General features: G+C 46.4%; 1 protein-coding gene across 6 annotated transcripts in view; it reads left to right on the top strand.

The window, feature by feature from the left end:
- Nucleotides 1-19,190, top strand: part of ADAMTS9 (ADAM metallopeptidase with thrombospondin type 1 motif 9) — a 220,343-nt gene that overhangs the window by 131,788 nt on the left and 69,365 nt on the right. For 5 of the 6 annotated variants that reach the window (XR_003796732.1, XM_029243139.1, XM_029243140.1 and 2 more), the window contains 6 exons: nucleotides 10,782-10,955; nucleotides 15,016-15,210; nucleotides 16,641-16,773; nucleotides 16,988-17,082; nucleotides 17,198-17,292; nucleotides 17,385-17,518. Coding sequence is in view for 5 of the 6 variants with exons in the window: in XM_029243139.1 (XP_029098972.1) it covers nucleotides 10,782-10,955; nucleotides 15,016-15,210; nucleotides 16,641-16,773; nucleotides 16,988-17,082; nucleotides 17,198-17,292; nucleotides 17,385-17,518 (826 nt within the window). In the remaining variant the exon portion in view is untranslated. The remainder of the gene's footprint in view (nucleotides 1-10,781; nucleotides 10,956-15,015; nucleotides 15,211-16,640; nucleotides 16,774-16,987; nucleotides 17,083-17,197; nucleotides 17,293-17,384; nucleotides 17,519-19,190) is intronic. The other variant, XM_029243141.1, reaches the window with a different exon arrangement.

The raw sequence follows: 19,190 nt of genomic DNA, 5'->3' as shown, positions 1-19,190 counted from the left end.
ATATATATATATATATATATATATATATAAAGGAAGAGAGCAACCAAATCAATAAAGAAATCCACCAGTGATAACAAGCTCTAAATACTAAACTAAGATAAACATAAAACCAGAGACAAATTAGATGCAGAAAGCAAACCCCACGTCTACAGTTGCTCCCAAAGTCCACTGCCTCAATTTTGGGATGATTCGTTGTCTATTCGGGTGTTCCACAGACGCAGGGTACATCAAGTTGATTGTGGAGCTTTAATCCGCTGCTCCTGAGGCTGCTGGGAGAGATTTCCCTTTCGCTTCTTTGTTCGCACAGCTCCCGGGGCTCAGCTTTGGATTTGGCCCCACCTCTGCGTGTAGGTCGCCTGAGGGCTTCTGTTCTTCGCTCAGACAGGACAGGGTTAAAGGAGCCGCTGATTCGGGGGCTCTGTCTCACTCAGGCTGGGGGGAAGGAGGGGCATGGAGTGCGGGGCGAGCCTGCGGCGGCAGAGGCCAGCATGACGTTGCACCAGCCTGAGGCGCGCTGTGCGTTCTCCCGGGGAAGTTGTCCCTGGATCCCGGGACCCTGGCAGGGGCCGGCTGCACAGGCTCCCGGGAGGGGAGGTGTGGAGAGTGACCTGTGCTTGCACACAGGCTTCTTGGTGGCGGGAGCAGCAGCCTTAGCATCTCATGCCCATCTCTGGAGTCCGTGCTGGTAGCCGCGGCTCGCGCCTGTCTCTGGAGCTCGATTAGGCGGTGCTCTGAATCCCCTCTCCTCACGCACCCTGGTCTCTTGTCTCTTAGGCATGTCCAGACTTTTCCCTGGGCTCCCTCCCAGCTAGCTGTGGTGCACTAGCCCCCTGCAGGCTGTGTTCACGCAGCCAACCCCAGTGCTCTCCCTGGGATCTGACCTCCAAAGCCGGAGCCTCAGTATGGACCTTTTAACAATATTAATTCTTCCAGTCTGTGAGCACAGAAGATCTTTCCATTTATTTCGCTCTTCTTCAGTTTCTTTTATCAGTGTCTTGTAGTTTTCGATGTACAGATCTCTCACCTCCTTGGTTAAATTTATTCCTAGGTATTTTATTCTTTCTGATGCAGTTTTAAATGGGGTTTGTTTTCTTACAACTGCATTCTTAACCCTTTTAGGTATTCAGCCTTCCAGCTCTGTTCTTCCCTCTCCTTCACCCTCCTGATGGATTAGTTCCATTGTTTTCAGTCATCTCTTTTCTTTAGGACCTCACCCTCTCTGTCTACTCAATTTTTTTTTTTTTTTTGCTCATTTTCCTTCTAAAGTTTGGTGGGGTTTTTTTTTTTTTTACTTCCACCAGACTGTGGCAGGGAGGAATAGCTAAAGCAGTTACATTTCAAATTAATTGTACTTGAGCCACACAAGTTACTGGGAACCCCCAGAGGCTGTAGAATTTTACAGACGTGGTTCATATACCAGCACTGCCGCATTTCAGCTGTGTGACTTAGAACAAGGATGCTTTATTTTCTGAACTGTGAGTTTGCCATTGGTCAAGTGGGAATAATGATAAGTGTGCAAAGCTGTTCTGAGAAAATTAGAAATAATCGAGTGGTTTGGGGATTGACAGAGTCAGATAGAGAAGGAAGAAGAGGTGTCTTCATCCCTCTCTGCCTGTGTGTTACCACTTGATTCTCTTTGTAATTCTTGCTTCAGACCTACCACTGCCTGTTCCCTCCCTCTCCCTCTCCATCTTCATGTCGTGCCAAACTCAACCCTGTGTGACTGCTCCAAGGAGCACAGAGTAAGAGAGTGTTCAGAAGTGAATCTCAGCTGACAGCTCATGCTTTAGCCAACCTTTAAAAATGCTAGTGCCATTTGGGAAAATGCAAGCTCCATTGACAATTCCTTCTGAATCCCAAAGACTAGAAACCTTGCCAAATATGCACTGAGGAAATCCTCTTCTCTGATCATCTGAAATGTGCCTAGAAATTTACATCTTTGTCTGTGCCATGCAGATCGATCTTTCTAAATCCTTCCTCATATATTGCTCTCAAGCTCTGTATAAGAACAGGAGACCTACTAAGATAGCCTGACCTGTGGCTAAATTTAGGAGTTGACCAGAGGGGAGCAGCAAGAAAAGTGGATCAGATAGTTGCCCTCCTGCCAACATGCTTTCTCATCTGCCTGAACCCGAAGTGGAGAGTTTGAGGCCAGTGGACCTGGGTGGTGAGGGAGGTTGGAGGACTGTGGGAGGCCCTCACGTGACCCTGCATTGGCCAGAGGGAGGTGCAGGGCAGCTGGATGGGGGAGGGAGAAGCCCCATTAGAACCTGTTGTTCCTCATTTGCAAAGCATGCTGGTAGTCCTCTCTTCAAACGTCCCCACATCCACAAGGCTTCGAGGGAATGCTGCTAGCAGCTGGGCAACCATCTTCAGATTTGCCCCTGGTCCTATTTGCCTACAGCGGTCCTGGTTTATGCATGGGGTAGGCCTGGTGTAATTATTAATTGCCCCTACTTCCATGATCAAAAGCGTCCTTGTTAAACAGTACATTGGGTGGTCACTTGATGTACAGTACAGCACCCTTCAAGCACCCTTCAAGCTCCCCTTAATCAGGCTTCACCTCCATTCTGGTTCTCACCTCCTCTGTACCCACTCAACTCTGCTACCATTTCACCTGATATGCACTTTGTGCATGCACATGTCTTGACTTTCTTCCCCTCATCTAGTGACACCTTGAGCTGACATCAGTGAGATGCCAGGGCAGTCTCAGAGCTCAGTGAATCGGATGCTGGAGACTCCCACCCCACCCCATATGGGAGGTTTTCTTCTTAGCCATTCTTTGCGACTAACTCAGAGCTGTTGCTTGCTTTCTGAGTGTGCATTTTTCCTTTTTGCTTCCCCCTTGGACACTATTAAAAACCCATCTGTTTGTTGACAAGATGTATTTCACACCAGGCACATAGCACATGGCACCCTCCTCTTCATGAGAAATAATCCAAGTGTCCACCTTGAGAAGCACGAGTTCCACATACCCACAGTAGCACGATCATCGGGGATGTCATACACAGTCACACAGGTTGTACACTGCACAACCCCAGGGATACCATTCCCATAGGCTACAATGTGAGGGGCATCCTCTAGAGTTACACAGTGCAGTGGCCCTGATACTATGATAATAAAAATAATACATGTCATTGTTTATTAAGCTATGGATCAAGCACTATGTTGAATATTTTTATATGGAGGACCTCATTTAACCTTTCCATAACTCTCTGATGTCGTAATTAAATTTTTATCCTCATTTAAAGTTGAGGTAGCTTGAGGCTTAGCTAGGTTAATTCACCCAGGTTCACAGAATCACTAGGTAATAAGGCTGGGATTTGAAGCCCAGCAGCCTGACCTCTGGAACACATGCTCTGAACCTTTATATTCCACTGCTTCCCATGTCGACATGCACCTAAGGTGCATTTTTCTTTTTTTATTGGCTTGGCCAGACTGTTTCAGCAGAGTTGGCATCAAAGTATAATTCTCTGTACTGGTGACTACCTCCACCCACTTCCGGAGATGAAATTCTTGGTCTAGTTGGTTGACGATCAGACCTTAAGCCATGAGGTTGGTGGGGAGTCTTGGTGGAGTACTTCAGAGGACCTTTTTTGTTCATTGAGGGGCCTGTTGACTGTGCAGGGGAAGGAGCATCAGTGTTCATTCATGATATCATAAGATAGAGCCTGGACTTTCAGACGCAGAGAAAAATTATTAGAGAAGCGGAAAATGCTCTTTCCAGACATTCATGTCCCATTTGTTTATGCCCTAAAAGCAGAGTGTTGTAAACAAAAGACCATTCAGTGTGTGGCTCTGGCAAATTGACCTCAAATCTCTGGGCTCCAGTTAGCTCATCTGCAAAATGGGAATTGCATGGCAGACTTTGCTGAATGTCATAGTGAGGATTAAGTGAGATTAAGTGAGGGATTCAGTGCAGTGCCTAGTATATTTTAGGCCTTCCACAAATGGTAGTTCTCTTTGGTACAGTGGACCCCTGATGGAGGATTCAGATGATGACCAGCACTTCAGCTTATCCACGTATCACAATATTGGGCTTTTAAGATCACCCGCCAACTTTGGGCAAATAGCTTTTCACTGCTCAGTTTTACTCACTTTAGAATTATTATGCTCATGAGACTGAGTTTTAAAAAATACATGACCTTTTAATTCTTTTGAAAACTACTATCATAAAAAACTTATTGATAGTATTATAATCTGACTATGAATTTACTTATAGCTGCAGAGGTTTTTTCATCCAACTTGAATTGTGAGTGTGTAGGTTATGCATCTCTTTGCTTTAAGGAGTAAGTCTCCCAGTTCTTGCGAATACTCTTTTTTTACCTTTATCCAGAATACTCTCTTTCCTCCCTGGTACCTCTGTGTCACAAAGTGGCTGCCCTGAACCTTCCCTCACATCAGTGACTCTTGCTCATCCTTCAGGCCTGAATCAAGATGTCACATCCTTTCAGAAGCCCTTGAAAAATCACACCTCCCCTCAAATGACTGAGTCGGATGGCCCTCCCCTCAGCTCTGTCACCCTGTAAATGTTCTGCTTCAGCAGCTAGCACTCTGAATTGTTGTTGCCTGTTTTTCTTGTCTAGGTTATCAGCTGTTGGAGGTCAGAAAGCTTGTTCACCAGAGTTTTCCCCAGCATTTAGCACAGTACCTACAGCATTGAAGACACTTGGTGAATGAATGAATTTATGAATGAATGGAGGGACAAAATAATGGGTGGAGAGAGGGAAGGAAGGAAGGAAGGAGAGAGGGAGGGAGGGAGGGAAGGAAAAAGCGAGGCATTTACAGAACAAAGCCTGCTAATTGATGGCCTTTCTTCTTTAACTGTTTAGAATCACAGCACTCTACAATGTCTTTTAGAACAAACTGTTTTCCCAGTACGAACAGCTGTTTTACTTTATTGTCACATTGCCATGGACAAGCTATGGCCTTTGTAGAACTGCCCACCCCATGGCTCTTTGACCCAGTGCAGGGACTTGGACCACTCTAGTACGTATTTGGATTCTAAAAACTTTCATTGAGATCAGCTGTAGAATGATTCCCAAGTTCATCTTCTTAGCACAGAAAAATTAGTAATGAGCTTCAGGTCAATTGGTTACAAAGATTTTATGAAGTTTACGGTAGGGAGTGATTGGGTTTTGATGTGTGAACAAGGGCCAGCTATTAACTCTTTATCGCTCATGCCCTTATTAATTTATTCAACAAATCTTTGTCGAGCACCTGCAAAGTGCCAGGCACTAGGCATTAGGGATGCAATAGAAAATGTGCAATTGCTGTGGTGGGATTGACGATCAAGTGAGAGAGACAGAAGACAAGCAAACACATGTGTTATATGGAATTGCCAATTGTGAAAAGTGCTGTGATGGAAAACAACAACAAGGTGCTGAGATAGAGACAGAGAATGATAGGCTAGTCCCACCTTCTCTAAGGTGCTTGGTGATAAAGGGCAAAAGGAGGTGATTCTAGGTAGAAGGGAGAGGGAGGACAGAGCCCAGCATGTTTGTGGACAAAAGCACAGCACGTTGGGAGCAGAGTCAGCAAAGGGACCGGAAGGCTGAAATGAGGTTGGAAGTGCCGGAGAACCCAGGTTATGACGTGTTCTGTAAGCCAGGGCAAGAGTTTGGATTTTCTCCTAAGCAGCGTAAGACATTTACAAGGCCCTCTGTGACCTGGCCTCTGCCCACCTTCTGAAATCCCCATCTCAAACCGAAGGCTCTAAGGACCCCCAACTGCTGTCATCATTTCCCTGCCCCACTTCCCCGTTGACATCCACCTCCAGCCACACATGCTGAGCGCCCCCCCGAGAGTGCGCCCCATCTCCCGTGTGCCAAGTTACCTCGGCTTCTCCTTTTCCACCGCTGCCCGCGCACCGCTTTCAGCATTGTGGGGATTCCCACCCCCGGTCCTTCCTCTTTTATCGCTGTCACAGCTGCAGATACCCTGATGGCTTCCACCTCCATTACACTCTCTGTTATGAAGCTCATACTTGCTCACAACAGCCATAGAAGGCAGCCCTGAGTGCTAAACCCCAGGGGTCACCAGTTAGCCGACTGTCTTGACACATGAACCCCCAGCTGCGAGGAACAGCCACCCCGGGTGTCGTAAGAGAGAGAAGGTGAGTAGGAAGATGTCAGGGCTGTAACCCCATGCCCAGCATAGAACTTGGCCCATTGCAAATAGGCAGACCTCGTTTTATTGTACTTCACTTTATTGCGCTTTGCAGGTACTGTGGGTTTTGTTTTTTTTTTTTTTTACAAATTGAAGGTTTGTGGCAACTCTGCGTTGAGCAAGTCTGTTGCTGCCATTTTTTCCAACAACATTTCCTCACTTTGTGTCACACTTTGGTAATTCTCGCAATATTTCCGTTTTTCTCTACTATATTTGTTACGGTGACCTGTGATCAGTGATCTTTGATGTCACCCCTAGGACTTGCTGAAGGCTAAGGTGATGGTTAGCTTTTTTTAGCAAGAAAGTATTTTTAAATTATGTACATTTTTTAAGACATGCTATTGCATAGTTAGGAGATTATAGTGTAAATATAACTTTTATATGCCTTGGAAAACCAAGCGATTCACGTGACTCGCTTTAATGCGATATTCCCTTTATTGCGGTGGTCTGGAACCAAACCCGCGGTGTCTCTGAGGTGTGCTTGTATTGGTTGAATGAGTGAATGACTTTAAAGTTACAAAGTGTCTCCATAGTATTATTTCTCCCTTTTTCCCTTGCAAGTATACTATTATGGGGCAAAGATGTCCAAACTCCACATACCTGACTTTTAAAATGAACCCATTGGTAATTTGAAGGCTGCTTTTTCTTTTTTTAATTTAAAGCAATGTTAGATAAATTGGTGTGCACTTCCTGTTCCTTTTAGCCGAAGACTCTGCGTAGCACTTCCAGGACGCTATGCTGTCAGGCTCCCCGTTTGTTCTTTGACTTGGTTGTCCACACACTATCCGACAACGGTAGCCTGGCCCTAGCAAGGACGCAACACACCCTTTCATCCATGGAGAAAATCAGCAACCTTAAAGGTTGAGCAGGTGAATATGAAGAATGGTTTTCTTCCCTCCATGGTTAGTGCATCTCACCAAAAAAAATGTAAAGCAACTTGGTTGCAGTCTTTAAGGAAAGACAGTTTCTACCCATTGCATTAAGTGACCCTTTTTAGACCATTACCCTGTGGCCAACCAACCTAGCTAAATAAAATATTTTATTTTAGATCTTCCTCACCCTCAAATTTAAAAAGTTATTTTCCCCTGTTAGTTTTAGCACATTTACAGGCACACGCAGCCCGTGGGACAATGGGTAAGTTACCCAAGTTAACCCAGGGCTGTGATATTTGCTTTCTGAATTACAGGTGTGCTGAATTTCAGAGATGCTGGTGGTGTGACTTCCATACTTGGTATAGTTTTTTTCTAAAATGTGTAATGAAATTGGAGAAAAATCTTTTGTAAATTAAATAAGCTTAGTTGAGCTTCTCCAGCTGTTTTTCAGAACACTCCAGATCATATTCCAGGACGGAGGAAGGAGTCATAAATCCTAGGTGGGTGGGAGAAGTGATATTACTGAAAGCTGATAAAATCCTATACTATGGGCTGGATTTGCTTTCTGATTACCCAGCCCCTGTGCTGTGGTTAGGATTTAAAACTCCAGGAGAAAAGCCATGCTAAGTGATTTTCAAAGCTGCTATTGACTCATTCCAAACCACTGGGCAAGTCACTTATTTACTTAGTTTAATTTTTCTAAAAGTTATATTCAAAGTAAGGCTTCCCAACGCCCTTTGCCACCACTGGCAAAATAGTTTTTATGGTAGTTAACCATTGTTTAAGACCAAGGGAAAAACACCTAACAAGCAGAAAGTGTTTAGTAATCCTTGCTTTCTGCTCTAAACTGTTACTTATTGCTACAGATTAAAGCCCTAAGGATTAGTGAAAATGAAAGAGGACACTGGAAGGTTTAGTCCAGGTCGGCTGCTCAATAATCATGATCTTCTCTGAGTCACCTAAGTCCTGATTTTCTAAGGAATTACTTTTTCTGTGGGGAGTCAAGTATGTCTTCTGCATAGATCTACACATCATAGATTAACCATTGTTTTGTTTTGTAACATTCAGGGCCTCATTTGGCTTTTTTTAATAAAGAAGCAAAAACATTATTCCTTCACGATGGTTCCCAGCATCCTCCAGGGGAAGAGAAACCCCCAGAACTGCTGAGTCAGAGCTGAGCTCAGCCAGCCTCCTGCACTGGTGGGAAAGGATCTGCTCCTCTGTGCTCATCTCACACTGTTTTCTGTTCATATTTGTGCCCCACAAAAATTATAAATGGTTCCATACTCTAGATGTAGAGATTTGCTTCCAAGCAGCAGAAGTTTTGAATTAAGTTTGCAAATGATAAGGACACAACCACAGGTTTACAATACCAGGACACAACCACATACATATCCCTACTACTTTCTGAAAGAACAAAGCATCTCACAAAAGACATGGTTATACCAGATGACCCAGCATTCCCACTCCTAAGGATATACCCGAAAGAATTGAAATCAGGTGTTCAAATTTGCGTATGAATGTGCACAGCAGCGCTCTTCATAATATAGCCAAAAGATGGCAACAACCCAAATGTCCGTTAACATTTGAATAAACAAAATGTGGTATATTCATACAATGGAGTGTTCAGCCATGAAAAGGAGTGAAGTACTGATCCAATGTGGCAAGACCTTGAAAGCATTATGCTAAATGAAAGAACCCAGACACCAAAGGCCACATACTGGATGATTCCATTTCAATGAAATACCCAGAAGAGGCAAATCCATAGAGACAGAAAGCAGATTGGTGGTTGCCACAGACTGGGAGGAAGGGGGAAATGGGGAGTGACTGCTTCATGGGTGCAGGGTTCCCTTTGGGGGTGATGAAAATATTCTGGAACTAGATAGTGATGACGATTGCACAACATGACCAGTGGCTACACGCCGCTGAATTGTACACTTCAAAATGGTTAAAATGGTGAATTTTATGTTACGTGTATTTTGCTACCCAAAAAAAAAAAAGGAAAGAAAAGAAAGAAAGAAAAAGAAAGGCAAGAAGTATATCAGGAAAGACATTTCTGAGTCAAGCTGGATTCCAAAGTCAAATGCCTTTGGGATGCTTTGGGTAATAAAAGAGAAGGAGGCTTGTGAGAGACAAAAAAGAGGTGGAGTCTAAGGCCCTCCCTAAAAAGACTAAAAGGAAAACGTTTAAGAGACATTATGTGAACAACAGTGACAGCTCACAGTAGTTGGATAAGGCCCAGGGACAACAGAGTCTGTAATCCCTGGTTAAAGGAAACCTAAGCTGTCCTTGACACAGGTTGGTTACAGTGACTTTCCTATGTAATCTGGAGTCTTGAAATGTTGGGTGACGCAGATGCTTCAGATAGGACAGGCTTTGGGAGAGCTTTAACAACACATAACTAAGGTAAAACTTCTACAGTGGGGTTTTCTGTTGGTGAAAGCAAAAAAGATAAGAAATTTGTGGTCAGCACAGAGATCATCCTAGAATGAAACATACCACTTGCTCTATTTTCTCCACTTGGTTTATGGGAATAAAAAATATCTATGCCATTCACCTGACGAAGAGATGGATAACCAGGAGTCAGTTCTTTAGGCTAAGTCCCAGTTTATTCATCTGAAAAATGGAAATTATAGTAATGGCTAAATCTTGCTGCCTAGCTGTCTACATCTTTAACGTCTGTCTTTGCTACTAAAATACAGCTCCTCTCTGAGGGCAGGGTTTGTGCTATTTGTGTCTGCTCCTGTTCATCCAGACCCATCACAGGGCCTGACACTTCTTAGGAACTTGGTGAATATCGGCCAGATGATCAAGGGGTGAGAGCAGTTCCCCCTGGAGAAGAAAAGGCTATAGGGGCCACAGGAAATCCCTCCTCAAGTCCCTGAAGGGGGTTATTTGTGAGAAACAAAATTTGTTCTGTATGCTCCCTTGGAATCGACAAGTAGGACAACAGACTGGATTTGGCAAAGAGACAGGCTTAGTTCCAGGTTATAAGATGAAATGGGCCACCTGGACAGGGAATAACTTCCCTGACTCTAGAGGTATTTTGACACCCTTTGGCCATAAGTTTTAAAGAGATTCAGCGTTTGTTTGAATGGGTGAAGTAGTCAGGCCTTAAGGTCCTTTCCAAACCTGAAATTCATTCATTCACACTTTCACTGCTTCATTCAGACAGCCACTTATTGAATGCTGATCGCTATGACAGGAACAGTGTTATTGTTACTGAGTTCAAGTTCATGCTGCTTACTGCATGACAGGCCAGTTAATCGAGAGACAAGGTGTTGGGGCAAGGAATAGCAATTTTATTCAGAAAGCCAGCAGCAGACGGAGAAGTTGGTGGACTAGTGTCCCAAAGAACCATCTTACCAGAGTTAGAATTCAGGCTTCTTTTATACTTATACTTTAAAGGCCAGAGCCTTGAGAATAGGCTGTCCTGTACATTTCAGGCTATAGGCAACATTCTTTTACAAAAGGTGCAGAGCCAGCACGACTAAGCACAGGCAACAGAAAACAAGGGTTAGAGCTAAAGGAATAAATCCAATATGTAGTCAGCTTTGTTCTTCTATGTTACACTGTTAAGTAATGGGGGTAAAACAATGAGTTCTCTAGTAATGCGTACCCTCAGAGATTTCGCAGTCTTAAAGAGTATATAGAAAGGAAAATAAATCATTATGGTAACAGGATATAAGAAATCGTCTGTTATCTTTCCATGTCACCACCTGTTTTGTCTGTCTTTAACAGTGCACCAAGACTTGTGGCAAAGGCTCCAGGTACCGCAAGGTGGTGTGCGTGGGTGAGGACAAAGGTGACGAGGTTCACGGCATGCACTGTGACATGAGCACACGACCTGTGGATCGCGAGAGCTGTGGCTTGCAGCCCTGCGAGTATGTCTGGATCACAGGAGAATGGTCAGAGGTACGGTTCTGGGGATTCTGGATCTGCCTTCAGGTCAGCAATGGCCTGAGGGCAACAGAGTGATGAGGGCAGGAATGTGGGAGACTCACACCCACCTGCCAGTTCTATCCCTGAGAACTGGGAGCCCTCAAACAAGTCCCTCAGCCCTCCTGGGCCAGAGTCCTACAGGTGCAGAGTGGGGGGGGGTGCATAAGATGGTATCCACGCTCCTCTCAACTCTACGTCCTGTGATTCCCTTTAATGTCCTAATAGTATGATTAGAAATGAATTCTTACAGACACTGCAAATTCATATGTTTCCTGTAGGTGCCTGAAGAAAGTTAAGTATGACACAAAAATGTCTTAGCATCAGGGAGGCAATAGGGAATGGTGGGGACTGTGACTACCTAGCACATGATGTGTAAGGGGAACAGGCTCTTTTCCACTCCAACAGAGGCCATGCAGAAATGTGGGTCCAGTGTAACCAAACCTGATGTTTCAAGAGAGGACAAAACTTTGGACTTTTCTGTGCTATCTCCTAATCTTAAAATGTGGACTCAGATTATTTATTTAAAACACTGTGTGGGTCAAACCAAACACTTTTGTGGGCCAGATGTTGGTTGCCCATTTAACAATCTCTGATCCAGAGGAATGAAATCGTTTTCCATAATATCCAAGGAATCTCAAGTGTCTATTTTTCCTTATCTCCTCCTGTGCACAATGCCTACCTAGATGCTTTTCATTATTCATAATCCAGTAGTAACAGTCATGTGATTATATTTTCAAACCTCATGATACTTTCAAATACTGAAAGACCTGTAACATCAACACGAGTTGTCATTTGCCCCAGGGAATTTAGAGATGTGAAAGGGACGTATCTGGGCTCATAGCAAAGGTGCTTTTGCTATTACTGGCGTCTCGTTAGAGTTCAAGAGGGCAGCAATCTCACGTTTTAATGGGATGAATATTTGCATTTAGATGATGTGTTTGTTGGGTGTTGAATTGTTTCTGCACTAAAACTGTTCCTAAAGCCTTGTCTAACTATGTCTCCCCATCCTTCACTCTACCCCAGTGAATTTGCCTTCCCCTCCCCACCTCCTGCGGGACATTTGGCGCTGTCTGGAGACATTTTTGGTTGTCGCAGCCGGGGGAGGTAGGCTGCTACTGGCATCTGGTGGGTAGAGACCCGGGGTGCTGCTAAACCTTCTACAGTGTAAGGGACAGCACCACAACAGAGAGCTATTGAGCCCAAATGTCAGGGGTGCTGAGGGTGAGAAGCTCTGCTCTATACCAGCCCTACCTGTTCTTGGTATGTTCTCAAAGGAAGGAGGGGAGATGTGGTCTCGATCATTAGAAATAGATTTACTCTTGCCCATCCAGGAACATGGGAAGTCCAGATGAGTGTTCAAAATAGTCCTTGACTTTGGGTTTGATGCATAGGTTCCAACCCATTCAGATACCAAGGCGGGTGGAGGGAGGTGTGTCTGGGGGGGGCTCCTCTCTTCTGTTCAGTTCACCCCTCCCAGTGCCTTGAAAGGCATGGTCCCTAACTTCTGGTTCTCTGGGTTGCTGCACAAGGCCACCCCCCGACTCTCAGGAAGGGAGAGCCTTCCTTTCTGGCCTCTCTCCCTCCTCAGGCCTCTGTCCCTGGGACCATTCACCTGTCTGCCTCCTGGCGGCCTCTTCTTCCTGGCTTCTGGCTTGCTTCTCGGTCACTCCTCTTGCTGGAGTTCGTGTGCCTGTCACACTGCCAAGGTTGACATGCTCATCTTAGCTGGATTTGGTGTGTTGTTATCACACTGAAAGAGTTTTGGTCTCTTTCTGAGACTTGCATAATGTTCCTCCTGTGGATTTACCATAACCTTAATATTAACCCCCAAAGGAAGAGATAGGGAGAAAATTTTTTTAAAAAGCCTTCCAGACATCTGCAAATTTTCAGGTGTACCATGAGTTGAAAAATCTGCAAGCTATAGGCAAAGATTAGAGGGATGGGGACAGGACTTTGTACAGATACCAGGATCATGGGAAGGGACTCTGCAAGGGGGAATGATGCCCAAGGAACTGGACCAGAATTCCCTCTAGGAAAGCTTTTAGTAAAATGCCAAAGCCACAGCAAGATTTGCCTTCTGTCTGGGGCCTCCATCACCTGCAGAGTTCTGTGTGCTCCCTATTGGAGAAGAAGACTCCCATCGACCCTGGCCCATGTGTGCATTTCCCTGGTTGGGCCCAACGTGTATCACTAGCGCAAGAAGCCCACATTCTTATTGTTTCATTTTGCTTTATGGTTATTTTCAAGTTAGAAAAGTAATCTGCACTCATGATGAAACATGCACATGGCACCAAGGCATGGAGAGTCAACCATAAGACCTTCCCCTCCTCTCTCCCCTCCCCAGCGATGAGAGCCTCTTACACTTCACAGCTCTGGCCTGAAATGGATTAAGGAAGCCAGCGGCACTCAACATTTTCAGGATGCTCTTAACAGCTACTGAAGTGTTCTTTTCAGAGCTCTGGAGGCCTCTGAATAAAACCTGACCATATTTGGGGCTCATTTCCATCTGTCAACACCTGTCTCCCACTGCGTCCCCCACGTAAATGGGCACTGGGCTGCTTTTGCTTGTGGCTGGTAAGGGGAAAGGGTCTTAGCACTTGCCTTCTCAGAAGTACAGCCTTGTTTAAATTAGTCCACACTGAGGTCAGGGCGTGCAAGCACTGAGTTAGATACTCTAAGATACCCACAGCTTGGACAGACAGCATTTATTAGCCATCTATCCACGCGTGAAACACCTCAGACTAGCCCTGCGCTCCCCTGGCCTGGCATCCACTGCATCTTTGGGCATTTGAACAGCGGCAGCCGGAGAAGGAAGAAACGTACGCAGAGTATTTGCAGGTCTTAAGCCAGCTGGAAAGCAAAGCCCAAGGATGCTCTGCATGCCTGTGGCTGGGCCAGTTCCCTGCTCACTCTAGGACCGCGTCAAGGGGAGCCTTCCCCCTGGAAAAGTTACAGGGGCGGCAAGCCACGTGGCTTAAAGCGACAGCGTAGGAGACACCAGGAAAAAGAGACACGGGTTTTAATAGCAAGCGAGAACGGGCGGAAGCTATGGTCCCTCACCCCAGAAAAAGCAAAACACACCACATGCTGCACACTGATTCCAGGGTTCATCTGCCCCCGCCCAAAGAACCTTTGATCTTGAGAATCCTGAAACTCTACCTTAATTTTATGTCACATTTTCACAGGGAGTGGCCAGTTATTTGGTGACTTGGCCCAAAAATATCATCAAAATAATTTGTTGGTTAATTCAGTTTTCTTTTAAAAGTATCATGTAAAATACTTAGCTGAGGAGGCTGGACGTAACCCAAAATCTTATTAATAACCAGTTAGATGTCCCATCACAGAAGGAGCTGGGACACGAGTAAAATACCTCTTCTTTCTCCTTTTCTGTATCATCTGGGTATTTTTAAATGCCGTATAATTACGGCAGAAGGTCTAAATGACTGCATGATTTAGAGAGAGCCGGGCTGCGGGGAGGGAAGCAGAAAGGTAACGTTTAAGTCACGGTATATAGCCAGGGAGAGACGAGAAAGAAGGAAATTAAGCGGAGGGCAGATGGGAAAGCAGACCATCAAGTAGGGAAGGAAGGTTGTCCCAGAGTCCTGGGAGAGCCTGGATTTCACACACAGGGGGTCTCTGGCGCTCTCTCCAGCCCACTTGGTCGCTTCTCTGATGCGGTCATTGTAGGTTTGGAAAGGCGTGATTTGGCCGCCAGTACGTAGGGTTCTGGATGCTGTAAGTGGACCCGGTGACAGCTGGAGCACCTCCCCCAGCCCCGTCTCCCCGTGAAATCCAGAGCGGGGGCTTGAGGCACCCCCCGCCCGCAGCGGGGGCCAAAAGGTGTAGCGGCAGCCCTGGATCCCAGAAGGCTCCTGTAGGGCTGCACATCCCCCGCAGCCCGTAAGAAGCTAATAAAATGAGAGCTCTCTGCCCCATTGTCCCGAGGTCAGTGTTCACCGTGGAGGTCAGGGGCCTATTGTGGCTGCCCCCAGGCCCCGCTCCAACCTCTGCTCTCTGCCCGCTCTCTTCCCAGTGCTCAGTGACCTGTGGAAAGGGCTACAAACAAAGGCTTGTCTCCTGTAGCGAGATTTACACCGGGAAGGAGAATTATGAGTACAGCTATCAAACCACCATCAACTGCCCGGGCGCACAGCCACCCAGCGTCCAGCCCTGCTACCTGCGGGAGTGCCCTGTCTCTGCCACCTGGAGAGTTGGCAACTGGGGGAGCGTAAGTAGACGATTGAGTGATGAAATCGGAAAGCTTTTGGATCTCAAACCCCGACTTAAACATGTCCTGCCTGAGCTGTCCTTCCAGGAGAGCCCCGGGTGAGAAACAGGAGTTAGTATCTTGAAATGGGCTGAAGGGGGAAGGGGGCTTCTCTGCTTGTTGGGCCGTTTGGCCTGGTGCTTAGAGGGGGACAGGGGCGGGGAGGCCAGACAGCCTCCGTCTGATTCCTGGTTCTGCTGTTCCCAATTGAACGACCTGCGATAAGGGGCCAAGCGTTCGTGTCTGTTCCCTCCCCTGCAGAATGGGGTGTTTGTGAAGTTGAAATGCGTTCATGCATTAAAAAGCACGTGGGCTATAATGGCAACTTTTTAAGTTCCATATATTTTACCACAGTTTAAAATTAAACAGCACCCAGAACTCTTGTTTGTCACTGAAAAAGGGTGACAGAGTTGTTCATTTTGGGTTCTGTGGCTAAGAATTCTGTAAGCACTAGTGCTTCTACATCGGGAATTCTTGGTTGCGTTGGGGTTACAACGAGTAAGAATATCTGATATTGGGAATGCCCTTGAAAATTGCCCCAGCCCCCTGGCTCCTGACTACGAGGCTTTCACTCATGCAAAGTGATGATCGGGCAAAAGTGTGGGACCAGTTGAAAGGGGTTAAGGTTTAAATTCTGGCTCCACCATGACCGTGAACAAATTTCCTAACATTTGAGCCTCAATCTCCCCTCTGTAAAAATAGAATAATGCTAGTACTATCTCATAGGGTTATTGTGAGGCTTAGATGAGGAAATTATATTATATATATTTCATATGTATGACTACATATGTAGGTATGGATGTACGTACGTATAGGCATGTATATGTAAGACTTAGCACAGGGCTTCCCTGGTGGCTCCGTGGTTAGGAATATGCCTGCCAGTGCAGGGGACACGGGTTCGAGCCCTGGTCCAGGGGGATCCCACATGCTGCAGAGCAACTAAGCCCGTGAGCCACAGCTACTGAGCCTGTGTTCTAGAGCCTGTGAGCCACAACTACTGAGCCCGTGAGCCGCAACTGCTGAGCCCACGAGCCACACCTACTGAAGTCCGTGCGCCTAGAGCCCGTGCTCCGCAACAAGAGAAGCCACCGCAATGAGAAGTCCGCGCACCGCAACGAAGAGTAGCCCCCGCTCGCCACAACTAGGGAAAGCCCCTGCACAGCAACAGAGACCCAACGCAGCCAAAAATAAATAAGTAAAATAAATAAATTTATTAAAAAAAAAATCTTAGCACAGAGACTGGCCCATAGGAAGTGCCCTACCTGTGTCAGATATTTGTTTTCAGCAACACGGGGTTCCTGTGCAAGCCTCCAGGCTCTGAGTTCCACACCACGAGAAGCCCATATCTCCAGGTTCAGCAGCCACAACTCTGACCCTGCTCTGCCTTATAGTGTTCCGTGTCCTGTGGCGTCGGAGTGATGCACAGATCTGTGCAGTGTCTCACCAACGAGGACCAGCCCAGCCACTTATGCCCTGATGAGTTGAAGCCGGAAGAAAGAAAAACCTGCCACAATATCTATAACTGTAAGTTGGCCCACTGAAGCCGTCCTTCTGGAGCTTGAAAAACAGGTTTCATTGTTGTTGTGCTTGCCTGCCTTTTTCAGAAATATAGAATTTATTGTTAAGAAATTGGCCCCCTTGCAGACAGACGTGAGCATGCATAACGTAACTCCTTCCGTCGGCGGCCACTGCACATCCTGGAGAATCACAGCCCGTTTTCTCGGTCTGTGTTTTCCAGGCGAGTTGCCCCAGAACTGCAAGGAAGTAAAAAGGCTGAAAGGTGCCGGCGAAGATGGGGAATATTTCCTGATCGTCACGGGAAAGCTCCTGAAGGTACGCGTCGGAGCTCAGTCGTTATTTCTAGCCTGGTTTCAGAGCCAGCGGCCCTGGCCCTCATGGTCCCGTTTCTGAGCCACCCCTTGCAGGTTATTTCTGGTCTGTCTTTCAGGTCTTCTGTGCAGGGATGCACTCTGACCGCCCCAAGGAGTACATGACACTGGTCCACGGTGACTCTGAGAATTTTTCTGAGGTTTACGGGCACAGGTAGGAGAGCTCAGGCTCAGAAGATCCCGGATGCCTGGAGATCCCTGGAAAGACCTCCCCATCCTTACTGGGATGTTCTCTCTGTAATGTAGGTTGCACAACCCAACCGAATGTCCCTACAACGGGAGCCGACGTGATGACTGTCAGTGTCGGAAAGACTACACGGCGGCTGGGTTTTCCAGCTTCCAGAAGATCAGAATAGACCTGACCACCATGCAGATCATCAGTAAGTTCCATGGGACGTCCTGGGGGATGTGTCCATGGGTCTCTCCATTCAGACAGCAAAAACATCCTGCACAGGGGCTGGGCCGAGGCCCGGAGGATGTGAAGAGGAACTTAGGGTCCAGTGATGACAACCCCAGTCTGAGCTGCCAGAGGGTGGGATTTTGCACCTTTTGATCACTGCTGTCCCCGCAGTGCCTGGGAAGTGCTGAGCACAGGGGCGGTGCTCCATCAGATTTGTGACAAATGAATGAATGGAGGAGACGGAGGCACATGAAAGGGCACCATCGCAGTGGGAGAGTCAGGGCAGCATCCCCCAAAATATGACATTGAAATTGAGACCTTAAGGCCAAATGGGAGTGAGCCAGGCGGGCAAAGCAAGCATGGTAGCAAATTTTTTTTTTAAGATTTATTTATTATTTATTTATTTTTATTTTATTTTATTTTTTGGCTGCGTCTGGTCTTAGTAGCGGCACGCATGCTCTTCGTTGTGGCGCATGGGCTTATTTCTAGTTGTGGCGCACGGGCTTCTTTCTAGTTGTGGCGTGCAGTTTTTCTCTTCTCTAGTTGTGGCGTACAGGCTCCAGGGCATGTGGGCTCTGTAGTTTGCAGCACGTGGGCTCTAGTTGAGGCGTGTGAGCTCAGTAGTTGGGGTGTGCGGGCTTAATTGCCCCGCGGCATATGGGATCTTAGTTCCCTGACCAGGGGTCGAACCCGCGTCCCCTGCACTGGAAGGCAGATTCTTTACCACTGGACCACCAGGGAAGTCCTGGTAGCAGAGCTTTCGAAGGGAGAAGAAGTTTTAAGGTAGCAGATGCAAACTCCAAAGCTATGATATTCATGTAGCAACATTCACCCCACCCTGGGCTTCCACCAGCAGTGTACATATGCACACCCACACACAAACATGCACATGGGCGTAAAACTAATTTTCTCTGATTGTCGATTTACAGAAGAAAAATGGAGGACAGAATTACCATTTTTTAAACTAGCCCGAGCATGGACTGATGTCATACTCCAGCCAACACTGCATTTTTGTTAAGGACGTTAATCATAGGAGTGGTTAAAGACAGCTCAAATATCCAAACACGTTCCCTCGAGTAGTGGAGAAACAAATAATGAATAATTAATTTTTCTTCATTAACATGTTCCCATAACCTTGCCTTGCTTTCCTCTGCAGGTAGATTAAATCTGATTTGTACCAAGATATTTTTAATTGCCTTCAGCCAGACTGATGAGGGCTAAGGGCAGAATCTGCAGTTTCCCACTTACCCAGGGCTTCTGCGTGCTCAGGTGGGCAGGGCTCCTGCCCTTGGAGGTTGGGGGACTCAGCTTTCCCTCCCACGAACCTGCAGAAAGATTAAGGCCTTCTCTTGCTGTTCCTGAAAGACAAAGCAGAAAGGTGTAAAAAGCTGCCCCTGGTCTCTAGTTCCCACCAGATTTTGTAGGATTCTCGGTCTGCCACCTCCTGATACGCCTTCCCCATTCTCAGAGCTGTTCTCAGGAGCCACCAGAGGGTTAAAAACGCGAGCACTGTTTTTATTGGCTTTTTAAAAAAAACTTTTTTAAAAAGTTAGCCCCAAACTTAAGAAACTGCCATTAATACTTTCAAGATGTGAGTTCTAATTGCTCCCCATTCTGGTGGTAATAGTGCCTGGGCCACGGGAGGACAGATG

The sequence above is a fragment of the Monodon monoceros genome, unplaced genomic scaffold (assembly GCF_005190385.1).
Source record: "Monodon monoceros isolate NGI ecotype Baffin Bay Population unplaced genomic scaffold, NGI_Narwhal_1 Super_Scaffold_3, whole genome shotgun sequence".
NCBI classification, from domain to species: domain Eukaryota; kingdom Metazoa; phylum Chordata; class Mammalia; order Artiodactyla; family Monodontidae; genus Monodon; species Monodon monoceros.
The sequence above is the reverse complement of the archived record's forward strand: the minus strand, read 5'-3'. Positions and strand labels throughout refer to the sequence as shown.